This window comes from Ahaetulla prasina, chromosome 1, assembly GCF_028640845.1.
Source record: "Ahaetulla prasina isolate Xishuangbanna chromosome 1, ASM2864084v1, whole genome shotgun sequence".
NCBI lineage: Eukaryota > Metazoa > Chordata > Lepidosauria > Squamata > Colubridae > Ahaetulla > Ahaetulla prasina.
The window spans coordinates 29,544,339-29,570,343 of NC_080539.1; the positions used below are offsets into that span (position 1 = coordinate 29,544,339).

Sequence of the window (26,005 nt, forward strand, 5' to 3'; positions counted from 1 at the left end):
TTCCTTTGGCCTCAAGACCCAAGTTCTGCCTTCTTTCCTGTAAAGCAGATCTAAATAGAGACACATCTGAATCTGTGGAAGTTTTGTTACCAAGACTAGCATTTTACTTTCCTCCATCAGTATTCCTTTACTTCTCCAAAGTTCATTAACTTTTGGTAGGGTTGACCTACAGTATCGGGAGATCAATTAAACTTCATAATACACGCATAGCATGGCTCATTTAATTTTGATTTGATTGATTGCTGGGTTTGCTCTATTCAAACCCAGATGATTTGTTAATATCGGTTATGTAATGTGCAGACCGCAGAAAGTATGTTAATTCAATAAAGCAGTGCCAAGTATTGTGGTGTAAACCCTTCTACTGAACTAAAGAAGCTTCTTGGATGAGAAGCGAAACATTTTCAAGGAAAAGAACCAAGAAAGTCTAGTTGCTTTTTGGAAAAGCACCTTTGGGACCCTCTAGTGAATCCAACAGTTTATATCAAGACAACAAACCCCTGACACCTCACAGTTCAGGTAGGACCACCAGTGCAGTCCAGGACGCAACCTCACCCCTTCCCCACCCTAAATCAACAGCCCGCACTCGGAAACCGTTTGACGCCCAATAAGTTTTATTTCATAAACAAATGTCTTCTGCGAAGGCGCCGGAGTTGGGGCAGGCGATGCCGAAGGAAGTGCGGGGCGATTCAGTTGCTGGATTTGGCTCACAAAGGCGAGGATCTCTTGCGCGCCCTCGCTGTCGCCTTCACTTGCCTACCGAGTCCAAGAGTTGACGGTTCAACTCTGCCTGGGCTTGCTGGCTCTGCGCCCTGGAGATCTCCATCATGTGGCGGAGGAGGTGGAAGGTGAGGTCGATCGAGAGCGGCGGCTCGTGGCGTTTGAGCCGGTCGCTCAGTTCGGCGAGGCGTCGACGCAGCTCTCCCTCCGGAGAGAGCCGGTGGAGAGATCGCAGCAACAGGCTCGCCACGTCTGGCTCGGGAACAGGTTGCAGCGGCTGGCGGGATCCGGCGCGGTTTTCCTCGGGGAACCGCAGCCGCAGGGTCAGGTCGCTTTCTGCGCTGCCCTCGAGGTCGACCGCTGGTCTGGCTCCGAGGGACGCTTGCAAGACCAGAAGGAGCAGCGAGGCCAGGAGGCTGGGCAGCTGCGCCCGCCTCATGCTGAGGCGGTCCGGGCCTGGAAAGGAGACAGGGAAGTCTTGGAGAGAGCGAGACCCGGACAGCTGGTACTGCCAGGATCCCCCAGGACAGGGAGCAAAGCCACCGACCTTCCCCCTAAAGTTGAGGAGAACCCGGGGAACCTGGCTAAGGTCTACTTGAGAGATGCTCTCCTAAGCAACCGGACGGAGGACAACATCCCTAGGACATCTCCAGTCCTCTCTTGGCAATCCAGTGCCAGTAGGGGGCGACACTGAGCTGGTAGTCGCAGCACCCGAGGGCTGACGGGGTTGCCTGGAGGATCGTCTTAGCCTCCGCTTCTTTTGCTCTTCCCACCCGCTCCCCTCCTGCCTCAGCCTCAGGTGGAAGGGAAGCAACTTACCGCGATGTGTCCTTGCGGAGCCGGGAAAAGGGTGCTCGGAGTCGCTGGCGGGTTCTTTATATATAGCAAGCCGGGAGATCCATTGACGTCAGTGAGGAACATGGACTGATTGCTGATGGTGCGGGCGGTGTCCCCCCGATAGACCCCCTTGGGACCCCAGTCTGGGTGGGGAGAAGGTGTCCTTGTGCTTTGTTACTGGGTGCCTCCTGCTCTCCACACTCCGGATTGTTTCAGCACTCCTGCAAGTCGTCTTAGAGTAAATTCATTTTTTCCAGACCTAGTTTTTCTCACCTGCTTCCCAGGTTCTAAGACTCTGGTCCTAAGAATGCTGGAGCTATTATTCTCAAGGCACTCTTGCCAGGGAGACCAGCTGAGCCCCCTGAAAGTGTTTGTGATTCCCTATCCCCTCCGTGTGTGAGCTCTATCATATAGAGCAACTTTTAAAATATATTTTCATGGTTTTTTTTCTTCATATAATCAGTCTTAATGCAAAGCCTCTATCTTCAAACATGCATGAATCTCAACCTTGGGTTGGATAAGTTTAGAAGATGCTGTCTCTATCACTTAAATGAATTAATATAAGCCAAAGCTGTGATGAAGTTCAAACTGGTTGTCAGACAAGTAATTCTTTTTTATATATAATTTTTATTTTATTTTCTAAACAAACAGTGCACAAAATAGTAATGTTAAATGGGCATATTGTGGCGCACCCATCTGACCCACTGCATTCTGAACCAGTTAGTTTCTGGCTATTCTTCTAGGACAGCCCCATTTAAAGTGCATTGCAGTCATTTAACCAGAAGGTACTAAGATCTAAATGATCAGGATCAGAGACACCTGATCCAGGGGCAGATACAATTGACATATCATTTGACACATCAGTTGAAGATCAAAGGCAAAAACCCTCCTGGACTATAAATGCTACCTATTTCTTGATCAGGATTTGGAAGTGCAAAAACAATTGTCCAGTGAGTCAGACAAACAAGCTAACAGTAAACAACAGTCCAATCAAGGAACCACCAAAACTACTTCCACCAACGTTGACAGGGCAACCCACTAGTATATAAAATGAGAGTAAATCCCACTGTCTACTACAACTGATGACATTACCTGGTTTGGTGATGAAATGTCTGCAAGAAAATAACCAAGCTCAGAAAGCACCAAGGACTCCATCTAATATAGGTCCAGAAGCTTAAATTATCCTTCTGTGGACACTATGTGAAGATCTAGTTTTCTTCTCTGAGAAGGCTCTAATACTGACAAAGGTGGTAGGAAAGAGAAGAGGATGAAAAACAGCAAGGTGGGTGAATTCAGTTACAACGGTGATGGAGGTGCCTTTGGTAACGCTGAAGGACCAGCTTAGGGACGGAATATCATGGAGAAACTCTATTGATGTCACTAAGAGCTGACACCACCTTAAGTGCACAAAATTGTGGTTGGACATATTGTGGGAAGCTAGTCATTATGTCTTAACGCAATTGAGCAATAATATAGTTTATTTGCTTGGATATTGGTTATGCATGCACAACAATTATATTTTGTTAGGCTGTTGTGCTTGAGCTTTGTGTTAAATCTGATAAACGACCCAATTCTCTGAGGTGATCGTCTTGCAACAGTATTAGGCACCCATTGCCTCCGTCCTGCTATAGAAACTGGCAGGTTCTGTGCGCTTTGTTTTCAATCCCCAGATATTATTTCAGGCTCTCTTCCATTGGCCGGGTGCACTCAGATTTGGCACCGGACATCCGAGCTGAATTAGCTTCTCTCTACTTTTCCCTCCCCGCTTCCCATTCATCTCCTCGTGCTGCTTGGCCGCAATAGGAAGACAAACATCCGCTAGCGAATGCCATCCTTTGGGCAAACACCGGCCGGGTCCGCCGCCGCGAAGCGAGGAAGCGGCGATGATTGGCTGGCGGGGCGGCCCTGCAGAGAGGCTCGACTGCGGGAGGGCGAGCGAGCGTCCGGTGCTCTGGGCCTGCGTAAATAGCGGGCATGAGAAAGAGCGCGCTCGTGACTTAAAACTCCAGCTCTGTGAGGAGAGACGGGGCTCTGCTGAGCAGCCTTTCCCCTCATCCTCGGAGGGTAAAGCGGCGCTGGAAAGGTGCGCCCACCTACTCATCCCCGCAAAAAAAAAAAAAAAAAGTTTTTTAAAAAGTGAGAAGCCTACTTTCTTCTGGACGCTAAAGCACAAGAGCCCGGTTATTTCATCCCGGAGTTGTTATGGGAGTAGAGGGGAGCCATTCACTAAAATTCAACATGGCTACAGCCTGGCCAGGCAAAGCAGAGGAGCTGTATGGGAGGGCATCAAGGTCTCCTCAGTGCTGGGTTGGGCAATTTTGGTTTAAATGCAGGCCCTCTGGAATTTTGGCCTGTTCGAGCACCATGTAGTAGTTTGCAAAGGGGCAGTGTTCCACCAGCAGCACGGATATGGCTTTCCCCAAATACAGGTAGTCCTTGTCTTGCAATAATTCATACTAGTGACCAAAGTTACATCATCACTGACAAGTGACTTAGGACCCTTTTTCACACTTACAACCATTGTAGCATCCCCATGGTCACATGATTTACATTTGGGTACTTGAAAACTGACTCACATTTATGACAGTTGCAGTGTCCGGGAGTCAGGTGATCCCCTTTTGGGACCGTCTGACAAGCGAAGTCAAGGGGAAAACCAGATTCACTTAACAACTATGTTATTAATTTAACCATTGCAGTGATTCACTTAACAAACGTGGCAAGAAAAGTCGTAAAATGGGACAAAGTTTAACACATTTCTCACTTAACAGCATAAATTTTGGGCTCAATTGTCGTATGTTGAGGACTACTTGTACAGCCAACCATGTTTCTCATTCGCAGCCACTTCAAAATCTGTGGGCTTCAACTCCCAGAATCCCCTAGCCTTCATGTCTACCCATCTTGAAATTGCTGAGATTGAGAAATACTGATCTATCAGAATGAAAAGTGAATGGCCATTTGTCATATGGTTTTTTCCATGCATTTGTCGCATTCTCTTTAAAAGCCTGTTGTCAGCAGGATAGGGACTTCCAACAGTACATTAAATTAATTCAATCTGAACCAGTTTTGAATCTGTCACACTGAATAATTAGGGGTGCAATTGTCATTATGCTACCAGTGCAGATGCACCAATTTAGCCTTGTAACTCAGTGCTCCCGAGCTTGCAAACATTCTTTGTTTCCTGAGGAACAATAATACCCAGGGCTTACTAGATATGACTTCACTGAAGTTCAAAGTGAAAACTTTTTTGTTTATTCATTTGATTTATATATCACTTTTTGTACAGAAGCTCATGATAGCATACATAATATTCCCTCCTCTTATTTTTCTCCCATAACCACAACCCTGATCAGTAGATTGGCTTGAATGAAAGTAACCAACCTAAATATCACTTGGTGAGCTTCCATGGCAGACTAGAAATGGGTCTCCTTGATCCTAGTCTAAAACCTTAACCACTGCACCACATACAGTATATATTCTATATGATTACCTACTTTGTAAGAACTGATTCCAGTTGGATTGGACTAAATATTCTATTTTTCATAGTCGTCATTTTGATTCCTTAGAATCAACCGGAACATCAAAGTCAATCATTCTTACATGATACTCATCAACAATGGACATTATTGTTGCTCCAATTGTGGTCCCTGGATCTTCCATTGACTTTTATTTAAGCCATCTATGTTTAGTTGCAAAATATGGATCTGGGATCCAATATATTTTGTGAGTTCTTATAAAACTGTTAAATAAAAAAATACTGTACACACTCATATTTGCTGATGCTTTAAACTAAATTTGTACATTGGTGATTGATGTTCTCTGTAGATGCCATCTACTACAAATAAATAAATCAACAATAGAAGCTTCCTGAGACTGGTTCAATATATGGAGATGCCCTCTAGTTATCATAGCAAAGTGCCACTAATAGATCTCTCCTTGATCAATTTTCAAAATTCTTTCCAAAATTAACTCAGCTAGGTATCAGTTGGATATCTCAATATTTCAAAAGTGAGTTCAGCAATAGACCTCATGCTTTGCATTCAGGTGGCCTCAGATCTAATTCTTGATATGCCAAAGCAAGAGCAGAAAAGTAGCCTTAAAACACTAAAAAGCCACTACAGTAATTATTTACAGTAACAGGCAAAATGGAGCAAATGTCTTATTCTATGGCTCAGTTACACAAGATGCTTGGTCTGGTTACTGAATTCTCACCGAGTTAAAAATAATGCATTAAACCATAAACTAATTGAAAATTGGGTTATATGACACAGTAAGCTACCAAAGAGCTAAATACAGGTAGTTTTCATTTGGCCCCACACTTGGAACTGGTAACTTGATCATTAAGCAAAGGAGTTGGTAGTGAAACTGCAATTGTAGTTATGGTCTTACTTCGGCTTTCCTTTGCTTTATAGACCTGCGAAGTTCATAAATGCAAGGATTGGTTGCAAGGATACTTTTTCATCATTGTTATAACTGCTAACTGTATAAGGCAGTTGTTAAATGAGAACTACTGGAAAAGAGAACATTGAAATTTACTTATGCTAAGTGTATCCATTAGAGCCAAGTGTATTCTGGCCAGGTATAAAAGAGCTTCTTGCGTTCCTAAAGAATAGTAAACATAGCTCAGAGGAATTAGTAGTTTTCCTACAAGGGCCTACCACATTCTACAGTCAAGTACCTAGATGATTGCAACATTTCATGTATTCTATAACGCAGTATATCTTCAGTTCCGTCAAGCAGCTGTGATAGCTGGTCTGATTCTTTAACTGCTAATAGCAGAGTATGCAGAGTAAAGGTTTATTTTGCCCAGTTCTCCTTTTCAGGAAACACTTGGGAGCTTTTTCACAAATACGTCTTTGTGCAGTTGCATATGCTGGTTGATTGGGCATCCTTGTGGTTGGTATATGATATGTATATGATATGTATTCTGGGTTGTTCATCTGTTGGCATTTCATGATGAACAGAGAGTAAAGAGAATCTGCAGGCGTTCTAATAGGATTAAGCATAGTTCTCGTGTCTTCCCATGCCAGGTTATAGTTTATTGGCTTTCCAGGAAAGATAACTGTTCCAGATAATGGCAACACACTGGACCACAGGAAGTCTGGAGATGAAAAAAGAAGAAAAAGTCAAGGATGACAACATTGCCAATTATGGATTTGAGTGTTGGTGCAAATGCCTGTAAGCAGTGTCAGAAGTAAAGGAATTTAGGCAAGAAAGGCAGTTTATACCTGTAGTTCAAGGGGATGAAGTAGAAGTTGGCAACCTGCACTGCTGGCCAAATCTGAAAGACAAAGACAGCACCATTGGAAAAAAGTTTGATGAAGAACAGCCACCCAATAGAAAGCCATATCTGCTTCATCCCACCCACCCAATAGGAAAGGAGAAGCTGACGTTTGAAGCAACCGTAACAGGGCTGGATCAACTGAATGGCCAAGCAAGTCTATACGGTCTCTGGAAAATATGAAGGTAGTCTTTTCTTCCACCAGTCTGCCTAGACAATCTCTCTGCAAGACTATCCAGAGGAAGGCTGTCAAGTCCCAGCAATAGTATCTGAAGGCCACTCACATAGTAGTTGGTAATCAGGGCATCAGGGTAGTCCTGCAAGAAAGCAGAGGTGAGACAGGTAGGTAGGGTTGTTGAACGTGTCCAACTTTGAAGGACTTATATTGACAGTCCTGAAAGAGAAAAAAAATCCCAGGGAGAGGTTTTTGAGGCTCTAAGGTAGGGCTGTTAAACTTCCGGCCCGTGGGCCAAATGCGTCACGCGCTGGCCATGCCCACGCCTGGTTTAGTGAAGGGGGGAAAAAGTCCTGATACATCACATGACGACGCCATGATGAGATGAGTTTGACATCCCTGCTCTAAGGCCAGATGATAGTTCTTCCTAAAGTCAAGTCTAAATCTGCCTCCCTGAACCATCTAATTTCTCACTGCCTGAGTTCACACACTGCATTACATTCCCAAACTGTCTTAAGATGGGGTTTGTTTTACTCTTGATTTAAGGAATCACTGGCCTTACTCCTACAACATACTGACAAGGCATGCTTTGGGTCCCATCAATAAAACTGTATCATCTGATGGGCCCCAGGAATGTGCCTTCTCTTGTCATGTTTTTTTTTTTTGTTTATTTATATCCCGCCCTTCTCCGAAGACTCAGGGCGGCTTACAGTATATAAGGTAATAGTCTCATTCTATTTGTATATTTTTTTTTACAAAGTCAACTTATTGCCCCCCCAACAATCTGGGTCCTCATTTTACCTACCTTATAAAGGATGGAAGGCTGAGTCAACCTTGGGCCGGGCTTGAACCTGCAGTAATTGCAGGCTACTGTGTTCTAATAACAGGCTTCTTAACAGCCTGAGCTATCACGGCCCCTGATGGTGCCTGTTCTCTGGAAAAAAAACATTTACCCCGAGATTCATATGGTTTCCAGCCTAACCTTATTTAAACAAGCCTTTAAAACTTGATTCTACTGCTGTCTTTGGACCAGAATTGGTAATGCCCCTTTATGGGATGTTTGGTGACTTAAATTACATTGGTTTTTTTTCTGGATTTTTTCATTCTGAGATTATGTATTTTTTTTACTATTTTACTATTTTTATTTTACAAAATGAAATGGTCTTGAAGAAATAATTGCTAATCCATACAAATATATTCACAACAACAATAACAAACCCCACCCACATATCCACAAACTACAATGGCTGGAGTTTCTACCTATCACTTTTCCACCATCATCCAAAACATCTCAGACAGATTCCTGTGTGACTGGGAGTGAATTCAGAAAAGTAGAAGTAAGAGTTGTATCGGGCTGGTCTTTCTCAATCAGCTCTTTTCTTTCCGTCTAAGAATGAGTTCCATCAAACTTCTTGATTATGTATTCTTTATGACTCATCATTGCTTAACAAACAAAGTGTTATAGTACATGCAAACATAAGACATGAGAATTCTTTGCTGAACAAGGAAGAGCAAACAGAAAGCATCTTGCTAAGGCATCGTCATAACATGCTGGAGATGCGTTGCCCCTTAACCAAACCTGCACTGTGTGACTCAGCCACCCTGAGAGGGGCAGGCAGGCATCTCAAATTGCAGAATATGACGGACCATTAACAAAGGAACAAAAATAGACATTAAAAAAGCCATTCAAGAGTATGGCAGAAGTTGGCACAGTTCAAAAGACAGAATCTTGTATCTGAGGCAGCCTTGTGGGAATGAAATGCTACAGAATGCTATGGAAGCTGTGCATCTCTGTTTTTTTTTTAATTTCTATCCATCAGATATAAAGAATATTGTACATAAGTGATCTTTTTTTGTGTGGCTGTTAGTGCATGGTGATTACTGGCAATAGTATTAAATTCTCCAGAAAGATTTTCAATGTAGCATTGATGAAAACCAAAATATTTTTCTAACATTCTGCTTCTACATTCTAAAGAACTTTAACAACTTTAGAATGAGAGGGTTAAGATAATGAAGAGATGAATATGTTACTATTGACTAGTAACAATTTGGAAATTCATAAAGGAGAAAGCAATTTGATGGCTGTAGAGGAAAATTAAATTACTTTTCTATGAATTGAATTCCACAATTTAATCATGCTCTATTTTCATTAGTAGTTTCTTTTGTCTATTTGAAATCCCAATGACGTGGGATGATAAAGTACTATATTATGAGAGAGAGTGCATAAAAGCCTAGCTGGTGGCCCAGTTTTCCTCTTCTTGCTACATTTCTGTTTGCGACTACTCTGCAAAAATGTTGGGTGGTCTTTGAAAAGGAGATTGGCCTAGAGCAGTTTAAAAAAACAAACAAATTTTTTTTGACAACTTCTACCTGAGAAATTCTGGAAGTCGAAATCTACACAGCTTAAATTTGCAATGTTTGAAAAAACACTGTCCTAGAGAATTTCTTCTATATTCCAGATCAAGAATGCTTACCTGCTCTTGTAGCAAATTTAAGAGCAGCAGCTTTCTTTACTTTGACTTTGTGCTACTTTCAAAGAATCATTTGCATGGATGGCCAATTAATTAATTCAGCCAAGTGAATACACAACTTCAGGGACGATTAGTTTGTTACATGTTCTTGGGAAGCTTATTTGGCAGAAGTCTAATCAAAAGTGACAACAACAACGTGGAATTGCAAAGTAGCTCTGCAACAGGGACACTATGAAAACCAGATTTTCCAGAGTCACTGGAAAATGTATGAATGTGACAAAGATGCCTATTGTAGGTTTGTTGATTTAGAGAAAATAAATAGGCTTGAATTATAGAATGTTTTGCACGAAAACATAGATGGTTGGTTGCTAAATACATAAGACTAGTATATGATGTGAGTAAACCATGCATAAAAATAAATAAGTTGTCTGGATACCCCATTTGTTTATTCCTTTACCATACTGTATTGCTAGTTATTTTGTTGTGTTAGCATTTGTTGTGTTTTATATTGTGACTCTCCCAGAGTGTATGTATGTATGTCTTGAACTTGAGATGGGCGGCAAATAACTTTGATAAATAAATATGCATGTATGAATAAATACATTTAGCATAAGATAAAGATGTATGATAACACCTTGGCTGGAATGTATTTATAGATACAGATAAATGCGTAAGGAATGATTGTATAAGTTAGATTTAATTATAGTGTATTTTCTTTTCTTTCCTCTTACCTCCAGCCTTTAGTTTCTTTTGCACATGTCTTCTTACTTTTTCCTGCACTTTGTATGCTGTCTATTTGCAGTGGAACAGTGTGATGGATAAACATGCAAGTTTTTGCACTGTTTCTTTAAGGCAAATTGGCTGAAGAAACGGCAAAGGTTTTAAACCCAGTAAGCAATGCTTCTTCTGCTTCTTTGAAATCTCCGTACCCACACATCTATCTTGATGCTAAATTTGGAACTTACCTCCTTGAGCTTGCTCCAGTTCTCTTTCAAGGATAGGCCGTTGAGTGTTCCCGCCATAGTCAGAAAACAGGCCAGGAAGCAGGGTGCAAATCCAACCTGTGTGAAATATAGATAGGAATACAAGGGAGATTCAGGAAAAATAAGTAAAGTATTCTTGGCCTATAAAAACAGAAAAGGAGTAGAAAAAAGATCTCTCAAGATGGAAGATATAGATACCATCTGTCAGTTTTGGAAGACAATTTTCTTTTTTGCTTCTTAACTGCCACATATTTTAGCTGGGGAAGTTGGGAGGGAGTTGTTGTTGGAGTGGTAGAAGGTTAGTCATAACAACATTCTATATTCAAGGATTTTGCCTGCGTCTGATGGAGACTGCCTGAAGATTGTATCCAATTGAGTATGAAGAGTTGATTGGACAATGTGATGAACTTGTGAGTGTGGGGCAGGGCTGTGAACTATCAACTGGGTGTGGAAAACCTGGAAGCTTTCAGATTCAGGTTTTCCCAACTGTGGCAACATGACATCTCTAATAAATTGGAACTTTGAGGAACCTCAAGCCTAGAGCTTTATTTTGTTGGGGGTGTTCCTTGGAACCCTGACACCATGGGGCTCCAGTAGAACTTGGTCTTCCCCACCTAATATAAGAAAACTAGGCCCAAAATGATGATGATAGCTGAGAACCTGCAGCTTAAATACTTGACGTGCAGCATTTAGTAAACAACACACTAATATAGGGAATGGAGCTACGTGTGCACATATCAAGCAAAAAGGGAAATTCTGCAAAAGGTAAGTTGCAAAAATGCAGAGATTGCAATTCAGTCATGGTTTGCTCTTTCGATTCTCAAAATCTACAGAAAAAGAATTAACAAGCAGTTAGGCAGCCATTTTTTGGAGGGATGCTTGTGTGCGCCCCTCCCATCACTTGAATTCACGAGGGTTTCCCTAACCTGATCCAGCAGCATCTTCTGGAGTGCAGCCACTCTGGTTTTGCCTAGCACTAGACGATCCAGGATCTGGTACCATCTTCCAATGACTGGGCCCTGAAGAGGTTTGATGGACAGCCGTCAGAGACGATATTGAAGCAGCTTCTGCTCCCATCCTGAGCTTAAGTATTCAATTTCTGTTTTCCATATGTCTCAGAAGAATCAACTTTATTGGCTCAAGGAATAGATCTGGTCATTGCATGTATATCAGAACAGCTGGAGCATATGTTTCCAACTGAGCTCTAAGATGAGTGCCCCTCCCTCTCAGTACTCATAATTTTCACTTACCACAAAGCAAAAACCAATGCTCATCATTTTTAGGGTCCGCCAGCCACTGTGCCCAGACAGCCCTCTTCTTTCAATCACTTGCTGTGAAATCACATCTCCAGCACCCATGAGGGTCCCTATAATACAGCATTAATTCAGTATTGATCCAATCAATATTCTGAATGCCAGAGAACCTTAAAGCTTAAGGTAATATCTGATTTCATTTTTTAAATGTGTGTGTGTGCGCGCATGCGTCTATGCTTTTGAATCAGTGTTGACTCCTGGTAACTGCCTGACCAAGTTCCTGCAAATTCCTGCAGTTTTCTTGGCAAGATTTTGGACATGGTTTATCATTGCCTCCTTCCTAAGGCTGAGAAGAAATGACTGGCTCAGTGTCACCCAACTGGCCCTGATGCCTTCACTACACCAAACTGGATTACTGCACCAAATTTGCTCTAACTTTTCTCTTATATATATCAAGGGTCTCCAACCTTGGCAACTTTAAGACTTGTGGACTTCAACTCCCAAAATTCCTCAGCCAGCAAAGCTCAGCAAAGCTCAACCAGCAAAGTTCCTCAGCCAGCAAAGGAACTTTGGGAGTTGAAGTCCACAAATCTTAAAGTCCACAAGTCTTAAAGTCCACAAGTCTTAAAGTTGCCAAGGTTGGAGACCCCTGATCTATATTATCTCTGCTGTCTTCTCATTTCATGTACTCTAATTCAATTAGTTGCTACTTGTTTGGGGAAAACAGAATTTGCCAGTACTTTTCAACGTTCTAACCTGAATCCCAAAAGAAGATTCCTAATAGTACTCTTGTGAGTTCATAACTATATTTTACTCTCTGTGTTTCTAAGTCCCAGACACAGCTGAATTTTTATGCGTAAATAAGAAAATGGGAATGAGTAGCTCAAGCAATTCCTCTTTGACAGTCAGTTGGTAGACAGGGGGAGTTTCGAGATCCTATCCCAAAAAATGTGCAGGAGTATCTGATTAAAGCAACTCTCCTTTTGATTTACCTAGGAGACATTAAAAGGCTCTTGCTAACACCCAGGACTAAATATGGGAAGCTACTCATTGCAGAAATTGAGACAACAGACAACCTGAGTCCAAATCACGTTTTTTTTTTTTCTTTTTTCTGAAGTCTAGTCTGGGGAAGGGGGCAGAGCATTTGGTCCACCGACTTCCAAAAGTCTCTGCCAACAACTCTTGACGTCAAACCTCCCTCCTTGGGTAAGACTCAGCCAGCTGGCAGAGAAATAAGCCACAATGCTTGGAAGAGCTGTCAGTCTCTCCTTCCCTTGGAACTGACTGAAAAGGTGCAGCAAGTGCTAAGAGTCAAGGGCAAAAGAGGAGATCCAGCTAGAGTACCACTTGTACAGAAGCTGTCTCAGTTTCCTCTATGAGTTTCCAGACTCTCAGGAATCTGCCAAAAATACAAAGTGATTTCTTGGCTTTCCAGATGAATGCATCTGTTTCAGTTACTGATCAGTTCCATTAAATGAGAGCCATCACATTCCAGAAAAACAAACTCAGATAAAAATTGTTACGTGCTTCAGAAAGCCTTGTCTGGAGGATGTAACACCACACACAATTTACACCACACAGGGAAGTAATACCATGCATATATGACTATGAAACCATTAAAGACAGTCAGGGCAAGTTTCCTCTTGCACAGGAGAAACTTATGAGGAAGTGGAATTAAGTTGAGGAAGAAGCCATATACTGTTAGGTGAAAAAATATGAAGACAAGGTAATTTGATTGTTGCTAGGAAACTAAGGATCAGTCTTTCAAACATTGACCATATGAAGGACTAATTCTTGGTATTTAAGATTCTCTTGTTCAGAGAACATTTCCTTGGTTAAGATAGTTCTCCCAAAAAGATAGGAACCATTTTCTCTGGCTGAAGTATCAGAAACATCATAGCGCTGGCTCAGTTTCTAACTCATTCATTGATAAATACACAGCTACTGGAAGCAAATGCACTTTCCCTGATCTATTCATTCATTCCTCTATACAAGGTGGGGGTGGCACCTGAATGATGCAGTTGGCAAGCCTGCTGAGTGTAATGGGATGAGTCTCTCTCAATGCCAGCTACATCACAGAGATTGACGACTCTCTGGGCGATGACTTCACCTACATGGAGCTTTGGGGGTCTGCCAACTCTGCTTGCTAGTCACCCCTACAACAAACAGGCAGATTCCATTACACCTGATGGATGGCCCTGGGACGGAGTTGTCAGCAAGAAAAATTAGGGAGGGGAAAGATGCAGAAACAAGTACACAAGCATTAGCACAATGATTCCAGAACTCGTTTAGTAAAAGCAAATCCACAATGACTGCGTATGTTCACATTTAATGAAATTAAATGTAGTAAATTAAATGTGCAAATCCAAAGCTAATCAGATCAGGAAAAGACCTAATTTAATGAAATTAAACGTAGTAAATTAAATGTGCAAATTCAGACCTAATCAGATCAGGAAAAGACCAAGCACATAGCTTTGTAAAATGCTAATTTTTTATTTAATGTTAACCTTGGTTACTTGCTTTTGCTTGTGTGAAATCAGTTCACTGGTTAGTTTATAGTTTAGTGAATTATACAACTCAGAAAATAGATTAATTTATTAACCAGGTTTGCATGTACATAGCCACTGAGGACCCAACAAGTGCAATAAATTAGTATCCGTTCCAAAGGTGCTTTTTTTCAAAAGGCAACTGGACTGTCTTTTTTTTTCTTTGAAAACATTTCACTTCTCATCCAAGAAGCTTCTTCATTCTAACTAACTGATGGGGAATGAAAATGGTTTTGTATTTTTTTCAGTCATCCAGTTATTAGCACTCTGAGAGTTGTTGAGGCCACTTGGGGGTTCAGGGTCATCTGAAACAGAGTGCAAACAAGTATGGAACTTTCTTGGGACTACTGAAAGGCCTGTGTTGTAAACAGGAGATGGGTGGTAATGTATTGTTCCCTCTGTTGAGGGAGGATATTAATATAGATTATGACTCCTCTTTCAAACCAGTGGCCTTCTCTATCCAGAATGTGAATCTTGAACTTGGTCTTTAGATGCTGAATTACGAAAGTCTCTGAAAAATTATCCATATTGGGGATATTTCTCTCAGTTTCAGTTTTCTGCTAGGAGTAGCGAGGGATTTTGCAAGGGGAATATGACACATATGAAGAACAGCATCCTTGACATAGGTCAAAGCCATTTATACAATGTGCTAGAGAAATGTGGCCTCAACAAAAGGCATTAGAAACTTTTCCAGGAGACAAATCCTAATGATTCAGCAATTTTCCTTTTCTGTGTTCATACAATACATGCAATCATAAACTAAAGAATGATGAGTCTACAAAGCACAGCATGTGAAAGAAGGAGAGTGTAAAACTAACTAAGCCTTCCATGTCATTTACAAAAAGCTGCTAGGATTTAAATGACCACATTAAGTACGTTCTTAGACACAATCAGCAAAATCTTAACATCAGTCTTTCAGAAGCCACAATCAATTCTTCTTGGGTTAACTTAGTTTCAGGATTGTAGGATAATCTTAAAAATAACTATAATTTTACTTTAGCAAATGGCTGAAGTGGTAGTAACAAAATGACTCCTCAGAGGAGTGGCATAAAATCAATGTAATAATTAGAAAATCCTCCTCAATTTCAAGATCTAATTTCCAAGTTTCACACCCTGCCAATCTTTAAATTCTGAATAAGCAGTGAAGTGAGATTCCATCCTTAGAAAAGGTTGAGTAAAAACCATTTAGGTTTTTGCAATAGCAATGTCTTTTTCCTGGCTCTTCATAATTTGCGAGCCTCTTCTATATTTTGCAGACGTCATTAGATGACTTTTGAAAATTGTTCATTTTATTGGTTTACAATTGTAAGGATTTTATTTGCCTATTATGTTTGTGATCTCAGTTTATTGATGTAATTTTTAACTATATACCAGTTGCTCTTTTATTGTATTATGATTGCCTGCTTTTCATTTTAGCAATTGTTAAATCATTTATGTGTCTTACCCCAAAGGTGCTATTTTTCAAAAGGTAACTGGACTTCGTTTTTTTTTTGAAGATGTTTTGCTTCTTGGATGAGACATGGGACAACCATGACCTGAATGACTGAAAATCTCCATAGACATTATGTGTCTTATGTAATTTATTTAGTGAGAAAGACATTCCAAAACTGAATATAAATGTAGAAACTAACAAAAATGTTGTTTATGCTGCTGCCACTCTCTAGAAAACAGAAGCATACAAACTTTTCAGATAAATTAGAGGCACATTTATGTATGTCAGATTCTTGTTATGAGAACTACCACAAAAGGAAATGAGTGTGATCGGCCAGTGGTAGTGAACAACTAGAGGAACAAAGGAAGACAGCAAGCAGCCAGAGAAGTAGGGAAGCACCCTATTCCTTTCCCAGGGCTAATGTGCCTTAGCTCCTCTTACCAGCTGTGATGATTTGCACCTTCCAGGGGTGCTGGACCATCAATCTCTGGTAGGCTCTCCAAAAGGTTGCCATATCACCTAACACAGCTTCTGTAGTACAGAGAAGTGAAAAAGACATTGGAGCACAAGTTCTGCCCAACAATACATTATGATTAGAAGCAGCACCATTCTCTATAGCATTGCAGTGAGGAAATATTAATGATCAAAATGGCCTGTAAAAAGTTGCCTCTTTTTTTCAGAAGGTCATATATTTTACTTCATATTGTTGGAGCAGTAAAATGACAGTGGAACTAATGAGCACAACCAGTGAAGCAGGACCCAAGCAGAAGCCAAACAGCTTCACTCTGGATTCTTCACTGAGTATGACATTTGTTATAATGACTCAAATGGCTCCTTCCAATTCTAGAATTCCATGAAATACTTCTCTTCTATCTGTAATGCCATGCTGTGTGGTTTAAAGGTAAAGTAATTTTTTTTATTATTTATTTATTATTTAATATTTTTAGTTCAAATATTCAGAGTGTCTGCACTTTCCATACATTAAATGTGTTTAAACAGCACGATTATCATGCCTGCATACATAAAAAGAAAGTGTTATTCTTGTTCTCATCAGGAAGCATGTTGATGGTATGTGTATTTTCCTGGGAATAATTATATGTTTATTAGAAAATAAATTACCATAGGAAAAAGACAATTATGATATGCGACATCTGACCGACCCTGTCACTCATGCTCCATGGGGCTTGCCTCAGTAACTCAGCTCTGCCTTTGCACACTGTCAGAAGAGACTAGTTGTAGCTTAGAGTAGAAGAGTTGGGGTCCTTTGGTGCTCTCGGAGCTTGGTTGTTTTCTTGCCGATGTTTCATTATCCAACTAGGTACCTAGTTACTAGTTCTCAGGAAGCGTGTTGATGGTATGTTGGTACTAGGTACCTAGTTGGGTAGTGAAACGTCGGCAAGAAAACGAACTCCGAAAGCACCAAGGAACCCGCAAACAGGCTTTAAGAAAGAAAGAAAGAAAGAAAGAAAGAAAGAAAGAAAGAAAGAAAGAAAGAAAGAAAGAAAGGAAGAAAAAGGAAGGAAGGAAGGAAGGAATCTCATGCCATTCTTATTTTAATACATTGCACCGGAACATGCCAACCAGGATGCTTTTTTTATGTGCACACTCGCCTCTTCCCTTCCAGTTTCATTATGCCTCTGAGCAAGGCACACTACAAACCCCCGCGACGGCTAAGCAAAGAAAAACATCCACTCCCCGCCCGCACCTCGCAAAATCAGCCGCCGGAAGCCGCACAGCCGCCGGATATATACTTCCCAACCTCAGGCACGTATTACTTAGAGCGATTTTCTCACGCCTTCCCGGCTTTGAATAACCCCGGTACGGGCAGGCACGTGGCTCCGCCGACCTCAAGGCAGCAAGTGATGACGCACAACGTTCCTGAAGCGCCTATTGGTAGAAAGAAACAGAGGGGGCGGAGGGAAGAATATATACGCCTCGCAACTCGAGTAGAACTACGAATTAAAGAGAGGATTCGTATATAGGGATCGTCGCAACCGTAGAGCTTTTCAGTCATCCAGGTCATGGTTGTCCCAAAAGTGCTTTTTTTGGAGGCAACTGGATTTTGTTTTTTGTTTTGAAGACGTTTCGCTTCTATTCCAAGAAGGTTCTTCGGCTCTGACAGTATAGTGGGGAATGGAAGGATTTATATTTCTTGAAGACAGCTGATAATTTTTGCATACTGGAGGAGAAGCGAAAGGTCTTCAAAAGAAAAAACAAAGTCCAGTTGCCTCCTGAAAAAGAACCTTTGAGACAACCATGACCTGTGTGACTGAGAATCTCTACAGACTTTTAGCTATACAATTTGGGATGAACACCCTTTGAATGGTGTGGGAGTAGGAATGGATTTCCATTGGAAAAATTGCAGACTACAGGAACCAGGAGCACTACTCAGGTGACCCTGAGGACACAGTTAAACCTCCAAGTGCTTCAACGAACCTTTGAAAGGATGCAAATGACCATCTGTCTGCAAGGAATATAAATCCTTCCATTCCCACCATCCTGTCAGAGCTGAAGAAGCTTCTTGGATGAGAAGTGAAACAACTTCAAAACAAAAAACAAGAAAGTTCAGTTGCTTCCTGAAAAAGCATCTTTCAGATTTCACTGTAACTGTTTCAATATGACCTGTCGCAAAGTTAGGAAAAAATACAAAAGACGCTTTAAATGCCCCAGGCTGTAAACATCAGTGATTTTTGTATCCCCCACACCAAAAATAAGTTGTTTGCGTTTGCATGGGCTGATACTGCAGGCAATCTCCTAGTTCTGTTTTTATGACGAGCTCAATATAAGAAAGTTCTAAGCTAGAAGAGATCATTCAAATACACTGGCCTTTGATGAAGACAGCAAAGACTTGGAATTTATGACCAAAAGAGTAAGTTGGACACAATGACACAATCAGTTGTCTCCTGTTCCCAAATGTACCTCCGCTCATTAAGTTTTCTCCCTTTCCCATTTATAGACAGTTTGCATTTTTGCCCTTCTTTTAATTTTGGCTTCTTTTAAAGAATTAAAAATTCTCTAGACAGAAATTAGGGCTCTTGAAACATTTTAAAAAAAATCTCTTGATTTGTGATTCCAGTAGCAGATACTTCCTGCTATTCCTTTGAAATGACCACTCCTCACCTCACTTCTTCCCAGCAAGACTCCAGACGCTCAGTCCAATACAGGCGGTTCTTGACTTATGACAATTGAGCCCGACATTTCTATTGAGACATTTGTTGAGTTTTGTCCCATTTTATCACCTTTCTTGCCACAGTTGTTAAGCTAATCACCACAGTTGATAAGTTACATCAGGGGTGTCCAAACTTGGCCCCTTGAAGAGTGGTGGACTTCAACTCCCAGAATTCCCCAGCCAGCATGAGCTATAAATATGAGCAAGTTGCTGGCTGGGGAATTCTGGGAGTTGAAGTCCACCACTCTTCAAAGGGCCAAGTTTGGAGACCCCTGAGTTACATGGTTGTTAAATGAATCTGGCATCTCCATTGACTTTGCTTGTCAAAAGGTTGCAAAAGGGGATCCCATGACTTTGGGATTCATCATAAGTATGAGTCAATTGCCAAGCATTTGAATTTTGATCACATGATCATGGGGATGCTGGAAAGGTGGTAAGTGTGAAAACGGTCATAGGTCACTTTTTTTTCTGTGCCGTTGAAACTTTGAATGGTCACTAAATGAACTCTTGTAAGTCAAGGACTACCTGTACTTTTTGTTACATAAGAAGGCAGGTGTCCAGCAAATTGGCTTAAGCTGATAGTATTTTAAAAGCACCAAAACATGACCAGAGCCTGTCCTTCACATGCACAGAGGTGTGGGATGTTTCCAGCTGAACCAAATATCTGGGTTCCCCTTCCCTTGGTCAATTATTGATACATGTTTTAAAATTTGCTTTGAGATTCAAAAGCACTTTTAGTCCCCGGGTGTTTATAAAAACAGGTAGTATAGACTGGGCCTTGTACCTTGCTGTTACTTTTCCAGTGGGCAAGAGTTATATCCAGGGGTAAAATCAAATTTTTTTCCCTACTGGTTCTGTGGGCGAGGCTTGGTGTGCATGGCAGAAGGATATTGCAAAATCTCCATTCCCACCCCACATGGGGGCCAGCCAGAGGTGGTATTTGCTGGTTCTCCAAATTACACAAAATTTCCAATACCGGTTCTCCAGAACCTGTTAGAACCTGCTGGATTTCACCCCTGGTTATATCCTAGAACAGCTATGCATGAAGACACTATAGGTGATTAAACAGACAATGCTGGAGTAGAACAGTAAGAAGGGAGTCCTCACTCGTACTACCGGTATTAACAGCTTGGCAGATGCAATTGCATAGAAGTGACAGAACTACTTGGTTCCCTTGCAGACTCTGATGAACCAAGGAATACCCAACCCAAGAGTACTAGCCTTAAGCAAAAGCACTATTGTCTGCATAACAATTAAAGTTAACTGCTGCATTTCTAGTGTGAAATGGGTAGAATCAAGGGTTGGAATAGGCACTTTAAACCAGGGGTGAAATGCTCCCGGTTCGGACCGGATCGCCTGATGGCACAACCCGGGTAGTTCGGAGAACCTGTAGCAAAAATCCCTGCCCCCCCCATGCCCAGCTGAGCCACGTGATCTTCAGAGGTTTTTTTTTTACTTTTAAAAGCATTTTTTCTTCAGCGGAAAAAATGATTTTAAAAGTAAAAAAAAAAGCCTCTGATGATCGCAGGCTCAGCTGGGATCATCAGAACCTTTTAAAAGCATTTTTTTACCTCTTCAGCTGAAGAGGTGGTAGAAAAAATGCTTTTAAAGGGTTGTGGCAATCAGGCAACTCAGCTGGGATCGTCAGAACCCTTTAAAAGCGTTTTTTCCTCTGGTGATCCCAGTTGAGTTGCCTGAACATCACAGGCTTTTAAAAGCATCTTTTACAACCTCTTCAGCAGAAGAGGTGGTAGAAAAAATGCTTTTAAAAGTAAAAAAAGGTGGCCACGCCCACCCAGTCACATTATCCCCCCACCAACCCACGCCCACAGAACCAGTAGTTAACAAATTTTACATTTCACCCCTGCTTTAAACTATTCAATCCATTAAAGGAACCTAAATTTAAAGTGCCCCAAAAGATGGCTCGCTCTCTTCTGCCTAAGCACATCCCAATAAAGAGGCACCCACCACATCTTTAATGGTTTCTGTCAGATTGCTCTGTACAAGTTTTCTTAGAAGAAAAAATCCATTAGAACCTCCCTTGCTGTACCAGAAAGCCATTTTGTGTCCATCATCTGGAATGCAACATCCTTTCAGCTATTTTAAATATATTCTCAGTTGTCTTTTATCAAGATTAGACTTACTCAAACCCAGATAGAATGAAATTACTGTTTCTTATCTAGCTGTTGGTGCAACCAACCAAGAACCACTAGGATTTTTGATCAATTTGATCTAGTGTTTAAGGCACCAAGCTAGAAACCAGAAGGCTATGTGTTCTAGTCCTGGCTTAGGCATGCAAGCCAGCTGGATGACTTTGGGCAAATATATAAAAACAAATAAAATTCCTTGATAAATAATGGGAAATATGTTCCTATAAAGCAGTCTTTCTCAATCTTGGTAACTATAAGATGGCTGAGGAATTCTGGGAATTGAAGTCCACATCCTTAAAGGATGCTTGTAGAAAAAGTATATAATTCCTATTGCACTGTTGCCATCACTAAATCTTCTTCTGAAACTCCTGATTCGTTTATGAACATGGCTTAGAGGAATATGTGGAGAATATAGCTACAATTCAGTTGATGGGTTGTTTAGAAACAATGAAATAATAGTTATTGCTCAGAAAGGTCATCTGAAATTAGCATTTTTTCCCTAAATTAAACAATCTTGTTATTGAAAAATTTCAACTTTGATCACCTTTTTAATTTTTCAAAAGAATCGTTACCATAATCTTATAGAAGTATTCAGATTAAGCATTGTATTTGTTGTGATTTAAATTGCCTAGTGCAGGGGTCTGCAAACTTGGCTCTTTTAAGACTTGTGGACTTCAACTCCCAGAGCTCCTCAGCCAGCAAAGCAAAGCAAAGCTGGCTGAGGAACTCTGGGCGTTGAAGTCCACAAGTCTTAAAAGAGCCAAGTTTGCAGACCCCTGGCCTAGTGTTACAATATTAAGTAAATTCTCAGAAATGTCTTTCCTAGCCAAACTAGCTATATGATTCTCGTTCCCAGCAATCTTTCATCTAATTAACTCAGACCAGGGACCCAAAAGTTAAATCTTTCCATTAACATCATGAATTATTGACTTGCAGTATTCTTCTTTTCCTTCCCCTATGGATTGAAGGATAGGTACCAGCTGAGCCCCCAAGGTTTTGAACTTCCTTCCAAGATGGTTAAAATCTATACAGTTTTAACTTTTTTCATGTAGTATCATGTATTCATATATGTTAGCAGGATGGGTTTATAATCATCAATGGACTTGATAAATCTTGAAAACTGTCACACCCTTGATACCTGTTCTTGGTTAAAACAGCACACCTTATGAACCAGTGAGTTTTGTCACCATGCTGTGTTTCCTTAGCACAGGGACTCAATGGGTAACCTTGGGCCAAGTATTTGCTCTACCTATCCCATATGGTACAATAGTTATTGTGGGGAGAAAAGAGAGGAGAGAGTGCTTGTATACCACTTTGAGTTACTATTTGGAAAACAGCATATGACTGCATCTAATGAATCAATTAGTAATACATTTCCTTCCTGCATCAGTGAGTCATCAATTATGATTCTTCTCTTTTTCTACTTATAAGGTAAGGCTATATTCTGTTTGCCCTTCAGGGATCCAATGTGCTGCTATCCATCCAGCAATGCTTACCTACCTACCTGCCTGCCTGCCTTTCTCTGCAAGAGTCTCTCTGGGTATGAAAGGATTACTTCTCCTTTCATTGATTTGCAGTAGGACATGTATTCAATTTCTTTTTGAATAGTCCCCCCAATATACAAGCAATCAGCACAGGTTGTATTCAATACTTTAATTTTTCTTTAAAAAAATCCCGAAGGCGTCAGTTTGGTTCACAGATGAGAAGAATGCTCACATGATAGCCAAGACTGCTTTCTCAGCCTTGGAAAAACAATTGTAGTGGTATTCTGCATAGCCACTGACAAACAAATAGCCCTCCCCCTCCTTTCGCCTAATGGATAGGATCCAAATGAGAGGAGCAGCAATTTGAGAGAACGCGGACCGAATAAAAGTAGAACTAGAGAATGAGGAATTGTATTGGACAAAGCATCTCCCTAGCACAAATTCCAGAAACAGGACTGTGGAAGACAAGAACTGAAGAGAAAGAAAGAAGTAAGCTACCTTTCCTGAGCTCCTGATTTTTGCTCTATCACTCCTGATGTCCTTGGCAGAAAGCCTATCCCACCAAGAGTATTATTTGGTCTTTGGTAGCACAAAGTGAGCATAAGCCCAGTCAAATAGTATCAACTTGCATATGAGGTGAGACAGCTGACCGAGGGACCAAAATGTAATCCCTTTTCATGTCCAGTCTGGGCTGCAATAGACAAGGATCAGTACCGACCAAGCACGGTGGCCAAGAGTGCCATGCGGATATACATGCCGTTCTCTGCCTGCCGGAAGTAGGCTGCACGGGGATCCGAATCCACCTCCACACTAGAAAGAGATGCCAAGATAAGGATTATCACTCACCATCGCCAAATTTACAGAAGCTTTCCCTCTCCTCCCATGCATAATCTCGTAAGAGAGACCATTGCTTTATTCAATAAGAATGGTAGTTTGATCAAACAGAAGTGCTTGTTTTTTGATAGAACTTTCTGAACTAAGAGTTTTGATGTCCATAACAACCTTAACAACCCAGGAGTTTTAACTTGACCAGAAGTAACATTTTGTTCTACTTTCCAGATGGAGACAGATGTGAGCTGCTGCTTACCATTCCCCCAGCATCAAGGATTGAGCCTTTTGTGCATACAGGCTGGGTGGAAAACACCTGGAAGAAAGTCTTACCCAAGTGTAGCATATTTTGTATTCCAGGAGAACATAAATGAGCTGAGGTAGGATTAGCTCCTTCGCACCTGATTTCATTGACGCGGGGCATTGGATGCATCACCACCATCTTCTTCTTGGCCCGGGTCATGATATGCGGTGTCAAGATAAACTGCCCAAAACACTAGAGAGAAAAGACTTGGATGAGTTCTTGGTTGTTAGCGGCTCTATCCCATGCTCAGGGAAACTGCCCATTTCTGCAATGCCAATTTTCAGGTAGTTTCAAAATACTCAGCCCTTGTGTTGCTCCAAGTAGTCAGGATCCAGAAAATCAATTTAACTAGAGATTCCACATTTTGAGCCCTCAAGAAAACATGGATTCAACCCACTGAAGTGACCATGCCCAGGATTTGCCAAACTGACATATAAACTAGGCAATTTTCAGACAAATAAATGATGTCGGAAACAACATAGTAAGACTGCACTGGCTACCTGTGGCCTTTCGGGTGCGCTTCAAGGTTTTGGTCACTATCTTTAAAGTGCTCCATGGCATAGGGCCGGGTTACTTACGGGACCGCCTACTGCCACCGATTGCCTCCCACCAACCTGTACGCTCTCACAGAGAGGGACTCCTTAGGGTGCCGTCCGCCAGGCAGTGCCGACTGGTGACACCCAGAGGAAGGGCTTTCTCTGTGGGGGCTCCCACCCTCTGGAACGAGCTTCCCCCAGGGCTGCACCAACTTCCCGACCTCCGAACCTTCCGCCGCGAGCTTAAGACACATCTATTTATTTGCGCAGGGCTAGCCTAGGGTTTTTAGTTTTAAATTTAGTTTTAATGGGGTTTTATACTATTTTAGTGATATTTTAATTTCGGCCTAATTAATAAGTTTTTTAATTGTTGTTTTTATTTGTATTATTCTTATGTTTTATATGGCTGTACACCACCCTGAGTCCTTTGGGAGATAGGGCGGTATAAAAATTCGAATAAATAAAATAAATAAATAAATAAACTAAATTAGCCTAGTATGTTATGTGAATCCAACATGTGTGTTCTTAGCTAGAAAGCAGGGTATTTTTCTTAATAAAAGGGCAAGAACAGAATCTTCTCTTTCTTTCTCTTCTACTAGAATTTAATCTGATGGTGAGGGGAAACATAGCATCTTGCACTGGTGGTTGGGACAACAGACATATACATATAGAGTTATTTTCTAAGGTTCAGAAAATAATTCTGGGAGCTATTTAATTATAGCTTGTTCAAGAAATGAATGCTGAAATAAACCAGGACTAAGGGCAATGTGTGAATCTAGCCATTTGGTGTCATGACTTGGAGGACAGTTCATCTGGGTGCTTTCACCTACCATCTCATATTCCTGGACTGAAGCAAAGCGCTCCTTCTGGATGCGAGTCATGTAAAGAACATCCGTGTCTGGTAGAGCCTCTTCAATGTTCTCAAACTCCTCCTGAGAAAGAAGAGCATAAGAAGGAAGCAGTCAACATCAAGGTCCAAGCAATGGAACCAAGAACCCATGATGATAAACTCCCCCCTTCCCATCTTCACCTGCTTGATTCCCTTGGAGGCTACGAAGTCGAAGATATCAGGGGGCATGCGCAGGTTGGGTGGAGTGACATAACGCAAGCTGACACGGTACAAGGTCAGAAGACGGGCGAGAGAGTGGACTGTGCGCCCGTGCTTCAGGTCTCCCACCATGGTGATCTGGAAAAGAGCGAAGAAGATCATGAGGTTTCCTGTGGAAAGTAAGCATGCAGACAAAAATATTGGAAATAAGCCTGCAACTTTCCTTACCGTCATGCCATTGACAGTACCCAACTCTTCACGGATTGTGAAGATGTCCAGCAGACCTTGAGTGGGGTGTTCTCCAACTCCATCTCCTGCATTGATCACAGGTTTGCGGCAATGTTTGGCAGCCAGCTGGTATCAAATGGGAGAGGAAGAAGCCGTTAAAGTGAGTATCTGACTCATTTCTTTATTCAGTCACTTCATAAACCCTTTGTGGCTTCCATGTAAACTGTTCTTAATCAGAAACTGGCAAATCTGTCTCAATGATTCCCAAATATTTTCTTCTGGGAAGCTAAACTCAAACTGTCTGGAATCATCTCCCTAAAGTCACAGATGGTGTTTGTTGTGCACTAGTACTTTTAGACCCAACCTCAGGTCTCCATATTTTGGTCATGCTACCTAAATTCCCACCCACACCCAGCTATATTCAGCAGGTCAAGCTTCTCCTTTCTTTGCCACTATCATAATTTTAATGATTTGGGTGAGACCATAGTCCACGGAGACCAGATAATGGATGCAGTTGACAGAACCATGTTTTCCCTATGACTATAGTGTATGAATTGTATCAGAGG

The 26,005-nt window shown here is 41.4% G+C and overlaps 3 protein-coding genes across 4 annotated transcripts in view; all 3 read right to left on the reverse strand.

Moving 5' to 3' along the window:
- Positions 1 to 745: 745 nt before the first annotated feature.
- UCN (urocortin) lies at positions 746 to 1,246 on the reverse strand. Its single transcript, XM_058174510.1, has one exon. It carries the CDS (start codon positions 1,154 to 1,156, stop codon positions 746 to 748), a length of 411 nt encoding a protein of 136 aa, XP_058030493.1. The 5' UTR covers positions 1,157 to 1,246.
- Positions 1,247 to 4,799: 3,553 nt separating this feature from the next.
- MPV17 (mitochondrial inner membrane protein MPV17) lies at positions 4,800 to 17,704 on the reverse strand. 2 transcript variants are annotated; one of them, XM_058164655.1, is made up of 8 exons: positions 17,398 to 17,699; positions 16,134 to 16,223; positions 11,712 to 11,827; positions 11,388 to 11,480; positions 10,444 to 10,539; positions 7,117 to 7,149; positions 6,780 to 6,832; positions 4,800 to 6,652 (listed from the first exon to the last, which is right to left on the reverse strand). In XM_058164655.1, the coding sequence occupies exons 2-8, from the start codon at positions 16,204 to 16,206 to the stop codon at positions 6,583 to 6,585; spliced, it is 534 nt and encodes a 177-aa protein (XP_058020638.1). In that variant the 5' UTR covers positions 16,207 to 16,223; positions 17,398 to 17,699; the 3' UTR covers positions 4,800 to 6,582. The 2 variants fall into 2 exon arrangements, with proteins under 2 accessions (XP_058020638.1, XP_058020639.1); XM_058164656.1 differs by lacking the exon at positions 11,388 to 11,480 and having other exon boundaries at positions 17,398 to 17,704.
- A 4,126-nt stretch (positions 17,705 to 21,830) lies between these two features.
- CAD (carbamoyl-phosphate synthetase 2, aspartate transcarbamylase, and dihydroorotase) overlaps positions 21,831 to 26,005 on the reverse strand; it is a 47,987-nt gene continuing 43,812 nt past the window's right edge. The window contains exons 40-44 of the mRNA XM_058164657.1: positions 25,440 to 25,565; positions 25,194 to 25,349; positions 24,994 to 25,095; positions 23,725 to 23,819; positions 21,831 to 23,305 (exon numbers count right to left, since the gene is read on the reverse strand). Coding sequence (XP_058020640.1) covers positions 23,203 to 23,305; positions 23,725 to 23,819; positions 24,994 to 25,095; positions 25,194 to 25,349; positions 25,440 to 25,565 — 582 coding nt within the window. The 3' untranslated portion in view covers positions 21,831 to 23,202. The remainder of the gene's footprint in view (positions 23,306 to 23,724; positions 23,820 to 24,993; positions 25,096 to 25,193; positions 25,350 to 25,439; positions 25,566 to 26,005) is intronic.

Bases quoted from the DNA above. Each gene is read 5' to 3' on its own strand.
- UCN (XM_058174510.1), bottom strand. From the start codon at position 1,156: ATGAGGCGGGCGCAGCTGCCCAGCCTCCTGGCCTCGCTGCTCCTTCTG.
- MPV17 (XM_058164655.1), bottom strand. From the start codon at position 16,206: ATGGCAACCTTTTGGAGAGCCTACCAGAGATTGATGGTCCAGCACCCC. The intron at 11,828-16,133 runs GTAAGAGGAGCT...GCTGTATTATAG, and splicing joins GGTGCAAATCATCACAGCTG to GGACCCTCATGGGTGCTGGA. The intron at 6,653-6,779 runs GTATAAACTGCC...TTTCATCTCCAG, and splicing joins TTCATCCCCTTGAACTACAG to ACTTCCTGTGGTCCAGTGTG.